General features: G+C 40.2%; 1 protein-coding gene across 2 annotated transcripts in view; it reads right to left on the bottom strand.

The window, feature by feature from the left end:
• FAM184B (family with sequence similarity 184 member B) overlaps positions 1-24,461 on the bottom strand; it is a 121,536-nt gene that overhangs the window by 69,747 nt on the left and 27,328 nt on the right. For both annotated transcript variants that reach the window (XM_069069257.1, XM_069069266.1), the window contains exons 2-5: positions 6,303-7,061; positions 5,325-5,460; positions 3,246-3,373; positions 1,244-1,453 (exon numbers count right to left, since the gene is read on the bottom strand). In XM_069069257.1, the coding sequence (XP_068925358.1) occupies positions 1,244-1,453; positions 3,246-3,373; positions 5,325-5,460; positions 6,303-7,061 (1,233 nt within the window). The remainder of the gene's footprint in view (positions 1-1,243; positions 1,454-3,245; positions 3,374-5,324; positions 5,461-6,302; positions 7,062-24,461) is intronic.

Below are 24,461 nucleotides of genomic sequence, written 5' to 3'. Positions count from 1 at the left end.
ACATTGTGTGATTTATTATTAGTATATTATATATATAATTGGGGCAGCTAGGTGAAGCAATGGATACAGTACTAAGGAAGACCTGAGTTCAAATTTGACCTCAGACATTTATTAGCAGCATGACCCTGGACAAGTCACTTATGACTTGTATGTTTGCCCCAGCTTCCTCATCTGTAAAATGGGTATAATAACTACCTACCTCACAAGATTGTTGTGAGGATCAAATTAAATAACAACTATAAAGTTCTTATCATGGTGTCTATATTCTGTCTATATAGTGTCTATTCTATAGCAAGTGCTATAGAAATGTTAATTATTACTTATCAACTATTAGTGTTGGGTCTAGAGTCAGGAAGACCTGAGTTCAAATTTGACTTCAGACATTTATAAGCTGTGTGACCCTGGGCAAATCACTTAACCTCTGTCTACCTCTGTTTCCTCACCTGTAAAATGGGGATAATAATAGGTTATAACAGAGTTATTGTGAGAATCAAATGAGATAATAATTGTAAGGTTCTGAGTACAGTGCCTAGCACATAGTTCCACATAAATGTTAGATATTATTATATTATTATACACAGTATATATGCAAATGCATATGTGTGTGAGTGTATGTGTATACACCTTGAATATATGCACATTCTACAAATATGCTTTGAGATCTTAAGCAAAACGGAGTTAAAGTGTCGACAAATGAGGTGACGTATGCAGAAGTGATCCCCAAAGTAATAACACTCCTAACCAGAGGTATCATGGGGCAATGTAAAAGAAGGCACGGGAAGTTAACTTGTTGGACTATCTATCCATATAGGTGCTTATAATCAAAGACATCAGCATACATACACACATGCATTTATGTATAGACAGATGTTAGGTAACCAAACACACTGAATTTCCTTGTTTTTGAAGCCAGAAAAACGTTTGATCAAGTTCTTTGGAAAAAGATGTACTTCAGACGTGCTGAAGTCAATGCGTCAGTCCATAAACATCTATTAGATTCCTGCCACGTGACAAGCTCTGAGCTAAGTGCTGAGAATACAAAGAAAGGCGAAAAGCCAGAACTCAACAATCTAAAAGGAAAGACAGAGAGCCGACAACCAAGCACAAACAAATGCCATAAAATAGACCCGGTAAACGGAAATAGTCAGCAGAGTGGAACACTTGCCTCCAGGGCAGGTCACTCCGTTTGAAGAAAAAAAAAACCAAAGAGAGGCTATGCCTGTCCCTGGAAGGAAAGTCTCACCTTCTGTAGCTTCTTTCTTTCTGCTTCCATGGATGACTGAGTTGACTTGATTTCCAGGGTGTGTTTCTTCACCAGATCTTCCAGTCCCTTCACCAGTTGCTCCCTGAGGTGCGTTCTCACCTCTTCTGTCTGATGCCTGATTTTCTGAAGCTCAATTTCATGTTTTTGCTTCAAATATTCTCTCTCAAAAGCAGCTCCAGCTTCCTTGGTCTATAGATAGATAGATAGATGGATAGATAGATAGACAGACAGAGAGATACACATTTACATATATGAAACATGCATGTATGTGTATATATACATATATATGAAAAAAGAAGGGGTAAGGAAGAAAGAGAAAGATGAGAAAGACAGAGGGAGGAGACAGACAAATAAAGAGAGGAGAGAGGGACACAGAGACAGAATAAAGACAGAGAAAGAGGAGAGAAAGGGGGGAGGGAGGGAGAGGGGGAGAGAGAGAGAGAGAGAGAGAGAGAGAGAGAGAGAGAGAGAGAGAGAGAGAGAATTGTAATCAAAATACAAAATGCACTAGTTCTATTACATATAACTCTTTCCATTGTTGAACTGATGATTTTTACAGCACCCATCACAAGGTACAATGAATTTGATGAGCTTTTTTATCTTAGACATTTAAGAGGTTCTTTTACTTAGTCCACTCTAGAAACACACAATTTGCTCCTAGAAGCAGAAATTGCTTTATTTGCTTGTATTTTTGTATCCCAGAACTTAATACTGTGCCCAGCACATAATAAGCACTTAAATGCTGTCTCTGTCTCTCTCTGTCTCTGTCTCTGTCTCTCTGGCACCAGGGACTTTCTTAGAGCCCATCCGAAGGTGCCTTCTCGATCCTCACCTTCCTTGATCTCTGTACAGCATTTGGGACTTTTGATAACCTCCACTTTGACAATGGCTACTCCCTTTGTTTCTGAGTACTAAACTCTTATGGTTTCCCTCCTACTTCTCTAACTCCTTTGCTGGCCCCTTTCTCCTTCTGTCCCTTTAATGTTGGTTTAACCCTAAACTCTGTCCTTTTCTCTTCTATCTCTAGTTGGGGTTTGCTTATGCTAGAATGGCATATCCAACTCCTTCCGTCTACCTCAATATAAAACTGCACAGCCCCTCACATCTATGGACCTTCTAGGAGTTGGGCTATTATTGTCATGGTAGAGCCAACCTTTTAGAAACAGCTACGTGTCTGTTTTTGGGAAAGACAAAGACAGGGATACAATAGGCAACATTTGGGGACAGCAGGCAGAATACACATATCTTCTTTTATCTTTCTTATATGAGATTTGTATATTATTGAATAAACCTTGCAGTTAGATAAGTTAAGTGTGAAACACTGTCTTTGTTTCTGAGTCCAACACACCTAGAGTATGTGTTTTTTTTCCTTGCTTTTTCTACCTACTGAAAGCCATTTCATTTTTCTTTTTTCTTTTTTTTTGCTTTTTGGAAGGCAATTGGGGTTAAGTGACTTGCCCAAAGTCACGCAGCTAGTGTGTCAAGTGTCTGAGGCTGGATTTGAACTCAGGTCCTCCTGACTCCAGGGCCAGCACTCTATTCACTGCACCACCTAGCCTCCCCAACCATTTCATCTTTCAAGGCCCTGGTTAGGTACCACCTTTCTCACGAAGCCTTCTTTCATTCTCCCCGCCAGACCTATATCTCCCTTCTTCAAGATTTCCAGGCACTCTGTTCAATCTTCTAAGGATCTAGCATATTCTAGATGAGCTGTAATGATGTGTCTTATCCTGTCTTGTTCCTTCCCTACTAAGCGGATATCCTTAAGGTGTCCTGTCTGTTTTGCAGTCCCCCTCAGTGCCTAATACAATGCCTTGCACACACAGTAGGAACTTAGTAAACATTATTGTTGTATTGAAATGACTTTTAGAACTCTTTTAATTCAGTTGAAAGAACTCCAAGTTTTGCCCCACACTTCTAAATCCAGGGAGAACCCCCTGAGGCTTTCCCCGCGTCCAGACAAATGCTATATATACTCTACCTGCACATCTTCACTCCTTTTGGCACATGTGCATTCTGTGATGGAGAGTTGTTCTTGCTGCAGGTAGACACTGGGAGTTCTGAAGACATCTGCTTCATTCTGGGAACTGAGGAAAGTCTTCATCTCATCTGTAAATGCAGCGTTTAAACTTCACACAGAAGTTCCTCAGCTTTGGCCACATACCCAAGCCCTCCACAATCTGGCCCTGATACAGCTTCCCAATGTCATCCTCCCCCTCACAATCCTACGTTCTAGCCAGTCTGGACCACTCTGTTCATGGTCTCTCAAACATGCCACGTTCATGCTCACCTCTTTACTTCTCGTGCAATTCCTGCCACGGCGATTGCCCTCCCAACCTTGTCTCTGTGCATCTAAATTGTACCTATCCTTGGAGGCTCAGTCCAAAGCTCCATTCCACTTATGGAGCCTTTCTTGGGCACTCTGGCCCACAGCAGCCTTGACCTCAGAACCCTTCTAACACCTTCTATCTCTACCACTCATCTGGCACCGCCTCATGTTGTTGCTTCTCTATGTGTTTTTAAGTCTTGTCTCCCCAAGAACACATAAACTCCTTTGGGGTAGGAACCCTGCTTTACTTCTCTTTTTTTCTCCCTCAGTACCTGGCACTTAGTAGGTATCTTATTAAATACTTCTTCACTTGAATGAATTTCTGGCAATGGTGCCCCCATCTTGACCCCAGCATCTCCTCTGCTCTTGGGTTTATTTCTAGCTCCATGAACCCTCCTCCTGGATATGCTTTCTCGAGCTTGAGCTCATTTTGCAATGACGAGGGAAAGCAAAGCCCACTTCTTTAATGCTTCGCCTGCCTGACTCAGGAACAATCTGAAGTGGGAGAAGCTTGCCTTGGACTCCCCACCTATCTTCATTCTCTCTCACACAAATGCAAATATCATTTGGTGTTCCTTCCTCCGCACTTGTGCAGAGTACCCCCAGGATACTGCCTGGATACACAGCACTCCACCATCACACCCTCATGCTGGGACTGGATAGAATCCCGCCTTCTCCTTTCTCTCCAACCCCCACCGCCCAAAGTTCCTTTTTACCAGGCTCATCACCATCATGCCACATTCTGGGGGCACTGAGCCACTCAGTGATGCCTGGCTGCCTATTAGAACTTACTTGATGAAGGAGGGGAAGAGAAACTAAGTAGCAGACTGAGGTTTCAGTGATGTCTGTTGTTATTCTCAGGTGTTTAGGGAACTGAGGCTGAACGCTCGATCCTTCTAAGAGCCTTCTCTTTGTGCAGTGGTGACAAAGGGGAAGAAAATCACCTGTCTAGTATGTCTGTCACTGTATTAGGTCAGCCAGCACAGACTGGAAACCAAGGAAAACCATCCCTGCCTGACCTGACAGTCAGTAAAATAAGTAGGTAGTAAAGTTCATTGGTGGGAGGGGGAAGAGGTCTCTTTATGCAGACTTTAACTATCTCTGGAACCCTTTTAGTATTATTTATAGGACCACCATTCATAGGACTTCCAACAAGTGACAATGGTTAATCAGCCCTCTGAATTACGTTTTTTGGTCAAACCAATTACTGATAAAATTCGGTAAACCTCCCAAATGACAAAGCCTTAGCCTTATTCAGGCACTGTGGCAGGTGGGAATAGGTTGAAAGATATTTGGAGTTAGGAAAGTAAAGGAGTGGCAATGAGAGGTGGGAGTGGATTTTTTTAAATGAGTAAATCTTTCAAAGTCACAGCAACTTAGTTAGACTATCTGGGTTCAAATCCTGACTCAGTCATTTACTCTCTGTGTGACCCTGGGCAAATCCCTTAACCTTTCTTGGTCTCAGTTTCCTCAAGTACAAAACAAAGGGGTTGGATTAGATGGCCTCTTTGGTCCCTTCCATATCTAAACCTATGATTCTATCCTCCTTCTCCCTGGGTCTGGGGTCCAAAGCAAAATGACAGCCTAATTACGCTCCTAGCTTCAAGCTCACTGGTCAGCTTGAGCCATCCAAGATAGTCCCTCTCCTTCAACTGAACTACTCCAAATGTTCTCTCTGCTGTGCCTACCATTGCCACAATGAAGCTGTTTCAAATTTCTGGAGCAACTTACCTGTTTCCTGCAATATTTGGCATTCCTGCAGCATGAGTTTCTCTGTTGCAAAAGCTAGTTTCTCCCCAAGAATTTTTGCAGTGTTTTTGGATTCCAAGTTTTCTCGTTGTGCTGCCCTGAGCTGGATGTCCAAGTCCTAAAAGAGAAGTTAGAGCCCTCATTTCTCTGGCATTCATGACCTGCCCAAACTACATGTCACCACAGGCTAGCTTCACTTAGTAATTTACTTTGCTACATAAATGTCCAGTTTATAGCAATCTGGTTTTAGAAAACTGTCAAAGGGCCATACCTCCAATTCCCAGGACACAGAACCGCTTGTAGCACACCTCTTTATTTATGAAATAAAATTAATGCCTTTGGTTTGAGCAATTCACCTACCCAGGTCTCTTTCCCTCAACTTTCTCTTCTATAAAATGAGAGACTTAGGCTAGATCTGAGGTTCTTAACAAGCTGGGGCCTATGAAATTATTTTCTAAAACATTTTGATAATTGTATTTTAAATTATATGTTTCCTCTGTAGTCCTATGTGTTTTATTTTACGTATTTACAAACATTATTCTGAGAAGGGGTCTCTAGGCATCATCAGACCGCCAAAAGGCTCCACGACACTAAAAAGGTGAAGAATCCCTGGTGGATGGTCTCCAGGGTTCTTTCTAGCTCTGGCCTTCTACATATGACTGTCAGCCAGGGGGTGCACTGGAGCCAGCTCAAACCAGCCCATAGAGCTGATGGTTAACTTTTCAATTTTGAGTATTTACACTTCAGAAGTTGGCAAATGCTACAAATCAGGGTTTGATTTATTGTTTTGTTGACTGTCTAGACAAGAAATTGCTAGAAATTTCAATAATGCAGATAAAACTTAAAAATGTGCCATGTGTATGCCCCACCTCCTACCCCGAGGGCTGGTTGTTAAACATTTCCCATCACACGGCTGGTTCCAAACCAGTTCAAAAGTTATAGCAGTATTTTATAACCTACTTGAATCTTTTCCTTTAGTTTCAGGGAGTACTTCTTTAAGTCACTTATTCTCTGGCATTTAGACTGCAAATCTATCTCCAGCCTCTTCACTTGGGCTTGTAGAGCCATTTCTTGGACCTGAAAACTCTTCCTCAGCTCAGTCTCCTCCTGCTGCCATTGCCTCAGGGCCTCAGCCACAGACTGTTGCATGGCTTTCTTGACAGCCTCATTTTCTCTCTCGTAGGTGACCTGGAGCTGCTTGGCTTTCAGAGCATAGTCCTTGCTGAGCTGCTGGTTCTCAGCTCGGAGCTTTTCTAATTCCCTGTGTGCCTTCTGCATCTCCTCAGTGTGACTTTGGGCCAGATCTTCCTCATTGTTGAGGTTCTCTTTGGCAAGCCCCCTGCCTTCATTCTGGGGGCTCTCAGATGACTCTTGGTTCCGGTGTTGGAGTTTCTTCTCAAAGTCGGCTTTGAGGTCAAGCATCTCCTTCGAGAGGGAAATGATCCTCTCGGCATGTTCAGTCTCCGCTCTCAACTCCCGTTCTTTGGTCTGCTTCTTGTACATGGCAGACTCTGCCAGGGCTTCTTCCGTCAGCCTCTTCTGCTCTTCCAGGGCATTTTCCAGGGACTGGACACGCTTTTGAAGGTCCTGCCCTGAATCCTGCAGGAGCTTGGCCTTGGTCTCGGCTGCAAGGTTCTGAAGTTCATCCTGGTGAGCTTCTCTGAGAGCCTCCACGCTGGCTTCATACTCATCATTCCGAGTGTTCAAGGCATAAATCACCTAGGATAGAAGACGGTAAAAAAAGCCCTTTCAGTGTAAGATAACAGAAGCTTGCCAGATATTTTCTCTACCAAAACTGCAAGAAAATTTTACTTCTGTTTTTATGAGTTTGGGTCACATAATCAGTGAGATAAGTGCAAGGGTTGTTGTGGGATAAAGTGAGATAATATTTATAAAGCATTCTCTTCAAGTGCTCAAAGATCTATATTCAAATTCTGCCTCAGGCAATACTGGTTGAGTGGACTGCAAGTTACTTAACATCTCAGTGCCCCAAGCAACTGAGTGCAAATAAGCATTAGATGGCTTTTCCTCACTGGGAATACCCAATAGCAAGGAAATTGTGGGTTTGGTCCAGGTTTGGTCCTTCCCTAAACATTCTGCTTTGTAGATACTTTAAACATACTTATATTTGTATGCGTTGTCTCCTGTAATAGAATGTACTTGAGAGCAGAGATTGTGTAAATTTTTTTTTGGAGGCAATTGGGTTAATTGACTTGCCCGGGATCACACAGATCAGCCTAGATTTGAACTCAGATCCTCCTGACTCCAGGGCTGGTGCTTTAGCCACTGTGCCACCTAGTTGCCCCAAGACAGTTTAATTTTTCATCTTTATGTCCTCAGTATCTAGTATAGAGCCTGGAACACAAAAGGCACTTAATAAATGCTTACTGTTTGATTGTTTCAGAAAATAAAAATCACATGGCAGATCCTATATTTAAATCTCAGTCCTAAGACTCCAAATCTATCACTCTTTCTTTCCATTGGGAAATTAGAAGGTTACTTTTGTGAGAGATGACTCACAGTGAAGTTTCCTCATTTTTTTAAAAATTTCTTTTGGATTTTATTTATTTTTTCTCTCTTTTTTATTTTTAGTTTACATCATTCATTCCCACAAGATTTTGAGTTACAAATTTTCTCCCCAATTTTCCCTACCCACCACCCCAAAACAGCGTTGCCACTGAATATCCCCTCCCCCAATCTGCTCTCTCCCATATCTTCCCCCATTCCCCCTTCAACTTTCCAGTAGGGCATGGTGGATCTCTATGCCCCAATGCCTGTATATCTCATTTCCCAGTTACATGTTAAATAATAATAATATGTATATATTTTTTTAAACATATGATTTCAAAACTTTGGATTCCAGATTCTTTCCCTTCCTCTCTTGTCACCCACCCTCACTGGGAAGATAAGCATTTCAATATAGGTTGTACATGTGTAGCTATGCAAAACATTTCCATATGGGATATATTGTGAAAGACTGACTATATTTCCCTCCCTCCTATCCCACCCCCCACTTATTCTATTCTCAACTTTGATCCTGTTTCCCTTTTCAAAAGTGGGTATTTCCAACTTCCCTCCCCCCCCAGCCTGCCCTCCCTTCCATTAGCCCCCCTCTCTTCCCCTCCCCCCCTACTCTCCTGTAGGGTGAGGTACCCTATTTAGTGTATGTCATTCCCTCCCTAAGCCAAATTCAATGAAAATAAATATTCCAAGCCGTTCCATCCCTCAATGTAAAAGCTGCCAGGTCCTGAGTTATCCTGATTGTGTTCCACAAATGAAAATATATATCATTATAACCATTTTCCCTTGTCTCTTCTATATGATATAGTTTACCCCATTCTGTCTTTCCCCATCTCCTCTCATTATATTCTTCTCTCACCTCTTATTTTTACCTTTTAAGTATCATCCCTCCCTATTCAATTGGTCCTGAGCCCTCTATGTATACCTGTAGACATATATACACACACTCACATATGTATTCATATACCCATATAACCTCCTATAGAAACATATATATGTATGTAAACATATACACACATATATACACACATATACACACACACACACATACACACACACACACACATTTCTATTCCCTTCAAGTATTCTCATACTGAGAAAAGTTTCATAAGTTACAATTATCATTTTTCCATGTAGGAATATAAGTAGTTCAACTTTGATAAGTTCCTTATGATTTCTTTTCCCTGTTTACCTTCTCAAGCTTCTTTTGCTTCTTGTATCTGAATGTCAAATTTTCTATTCAGCTCTGGTTTTTTTAATCAAGAATGCTTGAAAGTCCTCTATTCCACTGAATGACCATATTTTCCCCTGGAACACGATACTCAGTTTTGCTGGATAGGTGATTCTTAGTTTTAATCCCAGCTCCTTTGACCTCCGGAATATCATATTCCAAGCCTCTCGATCCCCCAGTGTAGAAGCTGCCAGGTCCTGAATTATCCTGATTGTGTTTCCACAATATTAAAATTGTTTCTCCCAGTCTGCTTGTAATATTTTCTCCTGGGTCTGGGAACTCTGGAACCTGGATATAATATTCCTAGGAATTTTCTTTTTGGGATCATTTTCAAGAGGTGATCAGTGGACTCTTTCAATCTCTATTTTGCCCTCTGTTTGTAAAACATCAGGGCAATTTTCCTTCAGAATTTCTTGAAGGATGATTTCTAGATTCTTTTTTTGATCATGGCTTTCAGGTAGTCCAATAATTTTTAAATTATCTCTCCTGGATCTATTTTCCAGGTCAGTGGTTTTTCCCATGAGATATTTCACATTGCCTTCTATTCTTTCATTTGTTTGGATCTGTTTAACAGCATCTTGATTTCTCATAAAGTCATTAGCTTCCATTTGCTCCAGTCTAATTCTGAAGCAATGATTCTCCTCAGTGAGCTTTTGAGATTCTTTTTCCATCTGGCAAATTTTTTTGCATCGTTATCATTTCTCTTCCCAATTTTTCCTCCACTTCTCTTATCTGCTTCTTAAGGTCCTCTATGGCCTATAACCAGCTCGTATTTTCCTTTGAAGCTTTTGGTGCAGGAGTTCTGACTTCACTGTCTTCCTCCTGTTCTATGCTTTGATCCTTTTTGTCCCCAAAATAGGAGTCTAATGTTGGGTTCTTCTGTTTGTTTTGTTTCCTTTGCCTGGTCATGTTGCCACTCAATTACTTGACTTTTGAGCTTTTTGCCACAGTAGAGCTCTGCTACCAGACAGGAGACCTTCGTACCAAATGCTGGGGTTCTCAGCTGCCGGAGGTATTAGTTGGGTACCCTTGCTGAAGCCTCCACATGCTCTGGCAAGCTGAACACACACCCCAGGACCTCCACCCAAGACTGCAATCCAGATCCAAGCAGGTTAAAGCAAGAGCAATTACCCCTCAGACTGGTCTCTTGGTCCCCCTACACTCTGCAGGCCAGAAGCTGAAGCTGCCACGTGGGGGCAGCTGCACAGCTGCAGCTCCTCAGTGGCTTCTCGCCCCAGGGGCAAAAGCCAACACACTCCCAGCTAGTAGTCCCCAAGTCCACAATGCACTGACCTCTCACTTTGTCCTTCACATCTATGTGTTGATAAATCTGGAAATGGCCACAGTTGCTGGTGATCTGGAGTCCCTGCGGCCAGCAGCTGGTCAGGCCTGCCTTGGGGCTAAAACCTCAGCCTGGGTCTGGGCTTGGCTCCCAGAGCACTGCGCTGGCCGATTCCTGCCGGCCTGCCAGGATGTCTTCAGTGGGAAGTTAGCTTCTCTGTGTCATTTTGTGGGTTCTGTAGCTCCAAAGTTTGTTCAGAGTCCCCTTTTACATGAATTGGGGAAGGTAGTAGCCAGAGCCACGCAGAGGACCTTCTTCTACTCCGCCATCTTGACTCCGCCCCTGGTGCAGGAGTTCTGACTTCATTGTCTTCCTCCTGTTCCATGCTTTGATCCTTTTTGTCCCCAAAATAGGAGTGTAAAGTTGGGTTGCTTTTTTTGCTTTGCTTCCTTTGCTTGCTCATGTGCCACTCAATTACTTGGCTTTTGAGCCATTTGCCACAGTAGAACTCTGCTACCAGAAACAGGAGCTTTACCTCAAATGCTGGGATTTTTTCAGCTGCCAAAGGTATTAGTTGGGTGCCCTCTCTGAAGCCTCCACATGCTCTGGCAGACTGCTCATGTACCCCAGGTCCTCTACCCTAGACAGCAATTCAGCTCCAAGAAGGTTAAACAAGAGTGATTACCCCTCAGACTAGTTGCTTGGTACCCCTACAATCTGCAGGCCAGTGCATCCACGTGGTGGCAGCTGCACAGCCATGGAGCCTCGGCCACTTCTCCCTCCAGGGGGTAAAGGCCGGACTGCACTCCTGAACTCCCAGGTCCCAAAGTCCACACTGCAATGACCTCTCACTTTGTCCTTAGCATCTATGGGTTGATAATTCTGGAGACCGCCACAACTGCTGGTGATATGAAGTCCCTCCAGATGGCAGCTGGTCAAGCCACCCTGAAGCTAGAACCTCCAGCTCCTGTGGCGCTGGGCTTGGCTCCCAGAGTGCTGCGCTGCCCACTTCCTGCCAGCCTTCCAGGCTGTCCTTAGCGGAAGGTTAGCTTCTCAGTGTCATTTTGTGGGTTCTGTAGCTCCAAAGTTTTAGAGTCATTTTTTACATGAATTGGAGAAGGTGGGAGCCAGAGCTATGTGGAAGTCCTGTTCTACTCTGCCATCTTGACTCTGCCCCACCTCCTCATTTCTTTTAACTCCCTGTTACTTTCCTATCTTTTCCCCATACTTTGTAAACCAGTTCAGTCTTTTGAGTAACTCATGATTTCCCAGAAATGAGGTAATTTGAAAGAAAACCATACTAGTCCACTTCTGATTGGACACTTCCAAATTTGGTAAAAGAAAATACATAATGAAGGATTGAACTGCTTTGTGCCAATTGGTTAACACTACTGTGTTTCCCCGATAATAAGACCTATCCCGAAAATAAGCCCTCCCCTTACTATGTAAGATTCCTCTAAAATAAGCCCTCCCCCCAAAATAAGCCCTATTGAGATTGCTACTGTAGTGAAGGTGATCCCCTGTGCTACATGCTACATTACGGTACCCTCTGTATGCACCGTGCCCCCCCCCGGGTGAAACGCACGCCGCGCTCCAAGCTGCATCCAATCAGAGCTGCAGCAGTGAGCGCGTCATCCTGTTCTTCCCCAGTGATTTGCTTATTGAATAAAGGTACATTTTTTTGTTCACATTTACCTGTTTATTAAAATTGCTGTCAATGTTCATTAAAATAAACCCTCCCCTGAAAATAAGCCCTCTGGTGTTTTTCTGTCCAAAAAATTTAATAAGACAGTGTCTTATTGCCGGGGAAACACAGTAGTGAAAGATTGTGAGCTTTCCTCACCAGCCAATGGTGAGGTAGGACAGGTGTTAAAGGTGGAGTTAGGATCAGGACAAGAGAAGCCTGCGAGCTTCCACATTTTGGACTCCTAGGACAGGGGTAGTGCCCTATCTCATGAGAAAGAATAAAGACTTTTTCTGATCTCAGACTCCAAACTTTTTCATCTCACACAGTTTGCAAGAATAATTTTAATAGAATGGGAGCGATAAAAGCCTTACTATAAGTGCTTTAAGGAAGGAGTAGATAATGAAGAAGGGGAAGCACCTTAAGTAGACAATTTCTTTCAAAAGTCTGGTAGTTAAATTGGCAGGGGGTGGGGGTGGGGAGTGAGATGGTACAGTTGCCAGATGGGGAAGAGGATGGAAAGCAATTTTTTTTAGGATTGGAGAAACCTGAGAAGATGGGAAAGAGTCAATTGAGAAGAAGAAATTGAAAATATGAGGGACAGAAACAGAGAGAGAGAAGAGAGAGACAGAGAGGCAGAGAGGGAGAGAGAGAGAGAGAGAGAGAGAGAGAGAGAGAGAGAGAGAGAGAGAGAGAATAGCTTAATTAAGTACAAACCAATAAGCTGCTAGAATTAATGGAAAACTTCTCCTTCTGAGTAGGGAAGGAGAAAAGTAAATTATGCTTGCCAAAACAGCTGAGGAACAGGGGAGGGGAACTAAGGACTTCCCATTAGGTGGCCTCAATGAAGTAGGAAACAGTTCATCTGTTGTTCAAGTATAAGGAGATGAGAATGCAATTGTGGGCTTTGAAGAGAAAGAAAAGGATTGGGAACAATTACTGACCACTGCTCTCACTGCCTGCAAGAGCAGAATAGAAGGGTTATCAAGCAGTATTATGAGGATTTTGCTGAGACTGTTTACAATAATAAATTTATAGGAACTGGACTTGTATAGAGAATTGGTATACAGAATTCTTAGGCAACAAAAGTCCTTTACTGATGCAGGCTGGCACCTTTCCTGCATCATATAGTCTTAAGAGAGTTGGCCGGAGCATGAAGAGGTTAGGCGACTTGTCCAGTCACACAGTCAGCCTATGGCAGACATGAGACTTGAACCATTCTCTCTTACCTTAAAGTCTGCTTTTTCTATGACTCTGCCTCTCAATAAATTTACAGTAGATGTTTTATGACTTTCTCCAGCAAGGTGCAAAAGCATCAGCTGGGTAGTAAGCCCCATGGAGAAAGGAAGCATGCCTTATATTTCTCTACATTCTCCATATGTGCTGAGTACATGGTAGGCACTTACTGACTGATTCATTGTCAGATAAGTACTGCTTTTCTTTGAAACAGCCAAGCTACTGACACAATGAAACTCAGGCTGTATAAAACACAAAGTGTATTTCATCTCCAGCTTTCATTTACGCGCTTTTCACTCTCTTTCCATCCCTAGTGTCTTATACATAGAGGATTTGTAATTATGCTTTTTAAAAGAACTTATGGATATGTTTTAAAATGGAAATAACCCTAAAAACACCCACTCAACTGATCTCCCTCTCTCCAGTTGCTCTACAGACTGAAAGATGGATCTAGCTAATGTATAGCTCTGATATCACACTGCTTACTTCTCAAAACCTGCAGGTGCCTCCCCATTGCCTAGAAAATAAAATCCAAAGTCTTAGCCTAGCAATCAAGGGGCACCACAATCTATCTCCAATCCACCTTTCCAGTGTCATCTCACATTACTCTTTTTGATGTACTCTGTCTTGGCTAAACTAGACTGTTTCCTGAACTCCTCCTTGGAGCCATCTTCTGCCATTATGTGTTAGCTCATATCATCTCTCACAACTAGAGCGTTCTGGATACCTCTCTCCTTTGCCTCCCTCACTCCTCAATGCTAGCCCACCAACTTAAAACATGTCTCTTTCCCCACTGAGATTCTTCTCCTCCTTCAAGACCCAGATAAGGCACCATCTCTTTCAGGACACAGTCTGTGATCCTACAGCTGAGAGTAATTTTTTTCAAATCAAATCAAGGAGCAGCTATGAAACACTTGGTATGCTTTAGGCAATGCACTAAACACTAGGAATACAAACAAAGGTAAAAATAGTCCCTGCCTTCAAGAACCTAGCTTCCTAATGGGGAACAGAATGTGTAAATAACTGGATACATATAATCTCTCTCCATATATACACACATGTATATGTATACATGTGTGTATATATACATATTCCAGCTTCCCCTCTGAGATTGCTTTCCATCTATTCTCTCTCTGTGTATATATGTATGTATATATACATATATAATCTTTATATCTATGCCTATTTATATTTAGGTATCAATATATCAATATAGATAGATATATAGAAAGATAGTTAAGATTTGACAACTGTTTGAGTATATTTCCTTCCACTACTCTACAGTAGCCCTTTCTGCCTAATCTACGCACTTAGAATATATTTCTAATTGTTATCTTGTGTAAGGAGTAAGAAGACTGGAAAAGTAGAAAGGGGAAATGTTATGGAGGGCTTTAAAAGCCAAAAAGAGGATTTTATTTGATCCTGGAGGCAAGAGGTCCTTGATGGAATAGGGGGGTGACATGGTCAAACTTGTGCTTCAGGAAGATAAATTTAACAGATGAATGGAGGATGGATGGACTAAAATAGGGAAAGACTAATCACTGCATTGACCACAGTACTGAAACATTTCATGTTGTTATTCTTTATGTTACTGAGGTCATATCATAAATTGTTTTTCAGGATCTGTTTTCTTTGTTTTATATCTGTTCAAATGAGTTTTCCCATTTCTCGTACTTCCTCTTAATCATTTTTATGGAACAAAATATTTTATTAATTTCGCTTATCATAATTTCTTCAGCCAATCCACAATTTTATGGTTACCAATTCTTTCTGGCTACAAAAATAAAGCTTATATAAGTATTTCTGTTATATTTGGGGTCTTTCACTGTTTTTGTTTCTAGCTCCTTAGTCAGAGCTATGCTTTAGGAAATCTCCACAAGAATGGACTAAAACATAGGTTTGAGTTGGGAGAGACTTAAGGAGTCCGCATGTAAGGTGATAGGCAGCCACACCAGCCACACCAGTGTGGTGGCTATGGGAATAGAAGCAGCATAATGGAAAGACAGGGAGATCTGGAGTGGGTATTGGGAGGGGGAAGGAAGAGTTAAGATGGACAGGAGTGAGGGAGTAGGCAACTGGGGATGGTGAAATAAGGATTGTACATCCATAGTCAGAAGTCCAGAATCACTGGACTGGACACTGGAGAGCATATGAAAGCATAGGAGTATACTAACCATTGAAGAATGAGTCCAGGTAGAGAAGCAGTAGTTGGAGAGATGACTGTTAAGAGAAGATGTCTAGACTGTTCAGAGACCTTCCCTGAGGTCCATCTGCATGTTAGGTGATGATGTTGTATCCTCTGAGGCCAATTTCTAAACATGGTATGCTAGGTGAATGATGGCATCACTGAGACAAATAGTAAAATCTGAAAGGAATGGTTTTGGGGGTAAAGTATATAACCTTGGTTTGGGACATTCTGAGGATAAGAGAAGCCTAGACTCTCCCTCATGTTATATGCTGCATACCAATAGCAGGAGAGAAGATATGCCTTTGTGAGGACTATTCACAGCAGTTGTTTTCCTATATGGGTAGTTTGACCATCTTGACTTTGGATAAAAGATAGAATGAAGCACATGAGTGATATTGCAAGAGTGGCCGTGGATCTTGGTCGAATAAATAAACAAATAAGGGAAGAGCAGTCAGCCACTCTCTGAGGAATCCAAATTTCAAGTGTGAATTGGGATTGTGGCCCAAGTGGGATTACCACATAGACATGAAATGACACAAGTCTGGTGATGTTTCTACCACCATCTCTTCTCATCAGCAGTAACAGTGGAGCCACAATATTTTGATTGCCCAACTCAATATCTACTTTATAAGTAAGGAAAAGGCAATGTTGATTACAAAGATGAGGTCAAGAACAACAGCTGGATTTCATTAACTAAATACATATGGAAGAAATTTGTACTAGAGATAACATGATTTCAAAAGCAGTTGAGGTATGGTTTTCAAGATGTCTTAAGGAATGATTCTAGAAATATTTAAAAGAAAACAAAACTGTACCATTGCTTTAAAAAAAAATGAAAAAAGAAGTATTAGCAACTACTGACCTGTGTGCCTACTGTTGCATCAATATAAAATTTTTATGAGAATGATCTGTGCATGTCTCAACAATATCCTTTATGAAAATGTGAGCAGGAAATAGGCAGGCTTTTGGAAATGATTTTCCAAAACAGACCCTATCTTTCTAGTCATACAATTGACCCAAAGGTACTTACTGTTAGCTATAATAAGCATTTGATTTAATGGCACAAAATGCAGCCTTAAAAGCTCTTCTCCAATCAGTCATCCCCCATATATAAGTTAAGATAAAACAAGATTCTATGATAGAGATAATTTTGTTTAATGATTATCTGATTATTAATATCAAGTGATAGATACAATATGGATGTGTATGCCCAGCAAAGATGTCAGCCAGTGTATCATGGGGATCTTCTCTGAAAAGTCTAAATGAAAGAGGTATTCCCTTTTCATGGAGAGGTAGGTCATGCTTTTCTTTGTGGATGGCATTGTGCTGATTGCCCTGGGCACAAAAATATCACAATGCCTTCTTAATTAGCTCTTAAGTCAGATCCTTGAGAGTAGGATCTGAGTCAGATTTATCTTTGTAGTCTTAGGGCCTTGCATATGGTAGGAGCTTAATAAATCTTTGATTAATGGAACCAAATCGATCCCTTAAAGAGCTTAGTCTAATCTTTCTGCTGGAACCTAATGTATATAGCTGGTCTGGAAAATAATGTCTAAAATCTCTGTTCTTGTAGCTTGGGAATATGAATATGTTTTGCCAATTGAAACATTTCTGTGAACTAAAATAGCTTGTGGTCCCTACTTTTTCTGAATTTAGACTTGGTAGTGCCCTATTTATTTAGTGTATATAGTATTCCTTACCTTACTGCATATTTTTTTCATAAGTGCCCCCTCTGTTTCTTCTTCTTCTTCCCCTCCCCCCAAAAGAAAAAAATATGACTCCTATCTAGTCTCTCTTTCTTTTTCCCCTTTGCTTCCCATCTAGGCATATTCATTATTGAGATATTACTAAGGGAGCAAATGCACATAGATGTTATGAACTCCACATTAAACTACTGTTATTATTAATTATTATTAACACACCAGATTATTAATAAACCAGAAAATGAGAGAATGTCTTTTTATGATATTGAAATCTATACACATGAACATATATGTCACATACATGTACATGTGAGTGTGTGTTCATCTAGTGGCAAATAGTTTCATTGTAGGTTTTCGATTGATGAACTCAAAGAAGACTGTGGTTTCAGGGAGTTTTCCAATAACTGTGAAGTTAATGGGGTCCGTTTTAAAAAGAAAACAAAGATAACCCCATCTTTTCATGATTCAAAGGCAAAATTTCAAGAAAATATACTTCAAAATATAAGTGTGTATTAGTCTTCAAATTAGAATAGGGACTCACAAGAAGAAATAATGAAACTTAGAAGTATCAAAATTTGGAAAACACTTCACAGATCAATTCTTTCTTTTAAAACATAAAAAATGGATGTCCCTAAAAGGGAAGTAGCTTCCCCAGGAATCAGAAGAGATCAGACTACAGCTCAGATCTCCTTGTTTCAGGTTCCTTACAATATGTCACAGTGCCCTTCAAGAGAATGAAGAACATCAGAGCATAATACTTGAAGCTCCAGGTAATTTCGTATTACTAGCAATAAATGTTATTAATTCTCTCTTTCGTCTAACAGAGTCTTTATAGTATCTAACTGCACCTGTTATGACTTACAGAGACCAGACTACTAGTAGCTGGGTGCTCATCTTGTCTCCCCCAGCAAAGGAAAAATTTCTTAAAAATAATATTGTTTATATATATTAAAAGAATATTATTTACATATTTACTATATAATAAAACATTTATATATGATAAAAATACTATTATTTTTATGTTTACTATATAATGAAAATAATATTATTTTATATATTTATATATGTATAATATTTTAAAAATTAAATAGAAAAAATAAAAATTTCTGCAAGAAGCCTTTCCCTTGCATTACCTCTAAGTCATCCTGTGTATAACTTGTCTGTACATAGTTGTCATCTCTCCCATTAGACTGTGAGTTCCTTGAAGACAGGGATGACTTTTGCCTTTCTTGTACACTCAGAGCTTAACACCAGGGCCTGGCACAAACTAAGTGTTTGATAAGTGCTCATTGACATAACTAGAATACCATGGTAGAGTAGATGAAGCCAGAGGATTGGGTTCAAATCTTAACTTTGCTACTTACTACCTATGTTACCTTGGGCAAGTCATTTAACTTCTTTGGGCTTCAGTTTTCTTATTTGTAAGATGAGAGGGTTGGACTAGAGGACATCTAGGGTTCTTTCTAGTTCTAAATCAATGAGTCTGTGAGTTTAACAGGCAGCTAGGAGGTTCAGTGATTAGAGTGTTGGGCCTGGAGTCAGGAAGACCCGAGTTCAAATTCAGCATGAGATACTTACTAGTCATGGTTAACCTGTTTTGCCTCAGTTTCCTCATCTGTCAAATGAGCTGGAGACGGAAATGGCAAACTGCTCTAGTATCTTTGCCAAGAAAACCCCAAATAGGGTCATAAGAGACACAATTGAACAAGAACAAAATGAGCTAAGCAGGATGGGCAAGTCTGGGTGCAGTCTGTATCACTGGAGTACACACCTACACCAATCAGACCACAGATCCATTGGAGTATCTAAGAAAACGCAGTTGTCCCTCCTGACAAAACTCTTTAAAAAAAAAATTAGACATTCCTCCTGGGACATTCAATCTCTGAGAAATTAGCTTCAATAATTGTAAAAGCAGGGGAAAATAGAACGAGCTTTTCTTTGGGCAGTCCTCTGTTCATCCTGCTTATCTGACATCTTTCAACATTGTTTTCCTTTAGAGTATATCAACCAACTCATTGGAATGGCTTGAGATGTTTCTAGGCAGCCTGGAAGGCTAATTATGCCCACTTGCAAATCAATCATTTCCCCCCTGTGAGTCATTTTACATATTATACGCACGCAAATATGTTTGAGCCAATGTAAAGAATAAAAAACCTGAAAACAGATGTGCAAACACACTTTTTATCTATCCGAGGTTGACACTGGGCTTTATTCTAACAGTGTGTGAGAATGTTTCTTGGCATAATCAGTGATTTCTTACTGTGACCTTAAGGCCTTCCTGTGTCTACGGGGGGTGTTGCCTACAATCCTCCCCTCCTCAAGGCAGCAGATTATTTTGCTCCCAATAGCTCACTGTAGTTCCATTCATAGGAGAAAGATACAAGGATAAAGGAATAATAGCTGCAGCCTCCCTCCTCCCCAAGTCACAGAGGTTAACCAAGAGATATGAGCAAGTGATCACCTGATTATGTCTATTTAATATTTAGAAAGAATATTCCCATTAAGAACTAACATATAAATCACTGGTAGTTCCTATTTTCAGCTGCGATGGATGATGTATATATTTTGCATGGCATATTTCTTTTTCAGTCTCTATCTCCATATGCCTGATATGTCTGTAAAGCAAGTTACAAGCAGAAATTGCTTGCCCTGAAATTATGCAGCCAAGGCATAGCAGAGCAAGTAAATAGCAATTTAAAAAACAAAAAAGAACAACCAGCAAAATAAAACAGAAAACCCACCAACTGTAGAGATATTTAAATAAACAGTTAAGAAAAGCAGATAATGCCCTATCCTCAGATCAGAAAAGGTCTTCTTTGTTGTTCCATTTAGGAGTAAACGTGATGAGTGAAAGCACAAGGAAAAATAAAGATGAGATAAAATTTTAGGAGCTGTCCTATGAGCAATTGTGAAGGTAGGAGCGTCTTCCATGTTCATAAACTCCTCCTTTGCGCACTCTTTATCCTCCCCTTTAACTCTCTTGGGGTCCAGGACCCTCCAGCTTAACTCTACTCCTTTTAAACAAAGTTTTCTCTGACACTTCATTCAAGGGAAAGGGGTTTTACAGGAGCTTAAAATGCACCCTGATGGAATCAAGAAAATTTTGCAGATTAGATTTTTTTTAGTAAATGTTCTATTAGTGCCCCTTTGTTACATAGTTATAACTCCCCCAAAACCAGCCCTCTTCACCTTCCACACTCCAAACCCTCTTCTCTAATAAAGAAGTATAGTAAAGGAAAACAGACCAACACTTTAGGCATGCCTAAAAACACATTCCTCCTTATGAACCCATAGTACACCACTTCTCTGCCGAAAGCAGGTATGTTTCACCTAGAGCTGTCTGGGATCAAGACTGCCCATTTTAGTTAGAAAAATCCTGATGTCTCTCAATGTTGTTTTCCTTTATGTAGTACTGCAGGCATTAAGCAGAATGTTCTCTTGGTTCTGTGTACTTAATTTGGCATTAATTCATATGTCTTCCTAAGTTTCTCTGAATTCTTTATGTTGTCATTCCTTACGGTACAACAATATTCACATTCCATGTTTTATTCATCCATTCTCCAACTTATGGGTATCAATTTTGTTTCTAGTTTCTTTCTATAACCAAAAGTGCTGCTGTAAATATTTCTTTGCTATATTCCTTCAAATCTTAAATAAAATCCTACCTTCTACAAGAAGTCTTTCCTGACCCCCCTTCATGTTAGTGTCTGCCCTCTGAAATTACCCCCATGTTATCGTACACACACATGCATATATGTACATATGTATATATCAGGTTATACATTGCTGTTTCCATGTTGTCCCCCTAATTAAATTGTGATCTCCTTGAGGGTGGGGACAGTGTTTGTCTTTCTTGTGTATACCTAGTATCTAGTACAGTGACTGGCATGTAGCAGGTGCTCAACAAATAGGTGTTTGTTGTTATAAACAAGATATATTTCAACAAGGTAAAAAAATGGAGAAAATGTAAGATATCTGTTATCAAAAACAACTAACCTATAATTGGAAGGTTCAGAAGAGATTTTAGAAAATGACCAAATAAAAACCTGGATGCTGTATTTCAGGATATAATAAAAGAAAACTGTCCAGACCTATCAGAACCAGGGGGGGAAATGACAATAGAAACACTCTACTGATGACCTCCTGAAAGGAACTCCAAAACAAAAACACCAGGGAATATCATAGTCAAAATCAAGAGCTTCCAAGTCAATGAAAATATACTTCAAGCAGTCAAAAAGAAAGAGTTCAAATACCAAGGAACCACCTAACGTTCACATAAAGGTTAGCAGCCGCTGCTATGAAAAAAAGAAAATCTTGGAATTAGATTTTCCAAATGGCAAAAGTAGAAAGGCCAGCAATAATCTAACCAATAACAACTTACCTTACAAAATTGAATATAATTCTATGGTGAAAAAACGGTCCATTAATTGAATATAGGACATTAAAACATTCCTGATGAAAAGGCCAGAGCTGAGGAGAAAACTTAGAAATGTACTCACATATTAAAGGCACCCTTTTCAGACCATAATTTAATAAAAAAAATTACATTTAATAAAGGACCTTGGAAGCATAGATTAAAAATCAATTGGAAACTAAATAATATAATCCTAAAGAATGAGCAGGTCAAAGAACAAATCATAGAAGCAATCAATAATAACTGAAGATAATGAAACAACATATCAAAAATTATGAGATGCAACCGAAGCAATATAGGGGAAAATTTATATCTCTAAATGCTTACACTGATAAAAGATAGAAAGAGCAGATCAATGAATTGGACATGCGACTAGAAAAGGCTAGAAATACAACAAATTAAAAATATACAATTAAATACCAAAATAGAAATTCTAAAAATCAATTGAGAGATTAATAAAATTGAAGGTAAAAAATACCCCAACAACATCTCACCAATAAATAAAACTAGGAGCTGTTTTTTTGGGGAAAACTTAATTTTCTTAAAAAAAAAAACAGATTACCAGTACCAAAAATGAAAAGGATAAATGTACCAACAATGAAGATGAAATTAAAGCAATAATCTGGAGGTACAAAAGGTCAAGTCTATTAAAGGAATCAATGAACAAAAAAAGGTTAAGGAAGATGGCCTATGGCACCTACTGTGCTATTATTATCCTCACTTTATTGGCTAAGAGGCTCAGTGACTCACCCTGGATCATACTGCTATTAAGTGTCTGAGACAGGATTTGAATTCAGGTCTTCCTGACTCCAAATCCAAAATCCAAATAAAAAAAAAAACCCACTCTACCCACAATACCACCTAACTCCCAAGTTGGAGGGTATGGATTCAAATCCTACTTTTGATGCTTACATATGACCTTGGAAAGTCACAACCTGGGTGGGCATCAGTTTCCTCATTGGTAAAATGAGAAGTCCATCCAGATGGCCTCTCAATGAGGTCCTTTCAAGATCGACATCAGTGATCTTGAAGTGGAAGCAAATTTTTTTTAAGTTAGGTTACTGCTTTATGTTTTATATTCTTTATCTCTAGGATAAAAGGAACTATACCATCAGTTAGGCTTTTATTCCAACATCAGTTTTATTTTATTCTTTCCTTACTAGATCCACTTGATGTGTGCATTATCATGGGAAAAACACTGGACCAGGAACCAGGAAGCTTTAGATTTAGAGTCTACTTAGCCGTGTTACCTTGGCCAAGTAACTTAACCTCTTTAGAACATGGTTTTCTCATTTGCAAATGATGGAGTTGCTTAAGTGAGCTCTAAAATCCATTCCAGCCCTCAAATTCTGTGGATTTGTTGATGGATACAGCGGTGTTGGAAGTTTCCTTCGCCTCCTCTTATTGCCTGAGGCCTGACCATTCCCATCTCCCAATTCCCCAAGCCCCGGCTATGTCTAGGGCCTGTCTCCATGGCAACCCCACATCTTTGCTTCCACCATCTGCTAGAACTAAAAAAGATGTGGCCTGAAGCAAACGTACTCAGAGGGACCCAACAGACATAACGAGCTGCATGTAAGCTCTTGAATGTCAGTCGGCTTTGCACTTTGCTGGAAGAGTAGAGGTAGGAGATGCTACCTTGATACTCTCATCAGTCAGAGACTATAATGGTGGTAATGGTTTAGGCATCTCCTCCTTTCCTTAGCCCATCTACAACCTCCTTCAGTGCTCATGTCCAGTCACATCACTCCCAATAAACCTTCTCTAGTGACCTTTTTTTCCCTGACTTCCTACCACACTTATAATTCAAATCACACAATTTAGCAATATTTGGTCTTTTAGTTTTCTCCACTTTTTCTCTGAGCTTATGTTTTGTCTTCTAACAAGACTACAAGTTCCTTGTGATCAGAACTGTGTCCATGCATTGTATATGTTCCAGAACAATTGAACAAATCAATAAGCATTTATTAAACGTTTAATATACGAAAGGCACTGCAGTAAATATTGGACCTAGAAAGAAAAACAAAAACAGTTCCTGCCCTCAAGGAACTCATATTCGAAGGGGAGAGACATAACTATGTACATATAAGATATATACAGGATAAAGAACAAATAATGTAGTGCTGGACACAAGGCATACATAGATTTTGGAGCTGGTAGGAATCTTAGGGATCATCTAGTTCAGGATTCAACAAACCAGACTCTGCCCTGTTTTTGCCCAGATCAAGTTAAAATAAAACTTCATTATGGGGTGGCCAGGTGGATCAGCGAGTAAGAGCACCGGCCCCAGTGTCAGGATGACCTGGGGGATCGAATCCGGGCTCAGATACTTAGCACCACACCCAGAAATAACTGGCTGTGTAACCTTGAGCAAATTACTTAACCCCAATTGCTTTAAAAAAAAATAAAACTTCATTTTAAAATGTAAAAACTATCCTTAGTTCACCAACCAGTCCCTATAAAAGCAAAGATGGGTTAGCCTCTAGTTAACCCCAGACCTAGTCCAACAGCTTCACACTCATAGGTGGGTTGTCTGGAACGATGAATCTATAGCAAGCACAAAAGTTAGATGTGGGAAATATATCATCTATATTATGAGTGGATTGCCCTTGTTTGTCCATTTTTCAGCTTCTAACATCTCATGATATTTGCCATAGGGTGCTGTGATTCAATGCCAGTGTTGCTGGTTCTTTTGAGTTCCTGCAATTTGTTCACTGCAGGGAATTAGCCCAGAGTGGTTTTACAGCAAGAAAGAATGATCTTCTTAAGAACCTGTTCATCCTTTTCCTGTTTTAACTGCACCCTGACAGAAGAGCTCCTTTTCCTAACTATGGCAACATGGGGAAGAACAAGTCTTTTTC

Source organism: Petaurus breviceps, unplaced genomic scaffold, assembly GCF_028583685.1.
Source record: "Petaurus breviceps papuanus isolate PSGF00001 unplaced genomic scaffold, PetGlider_PUasm1.0 140, whole genome shotgun sequence".
NCBI classification, from domain to species: Eukaryota; Metazoa; Chordata; class Mammalia; order Diprotodontia; family Petauridae; genus Petaurus; species Petaurus breviceps.
Note: the sequence above shows the minus strand (reverse complement) of the source record. Positions and strands in the feature narration are given on the sequence as shown.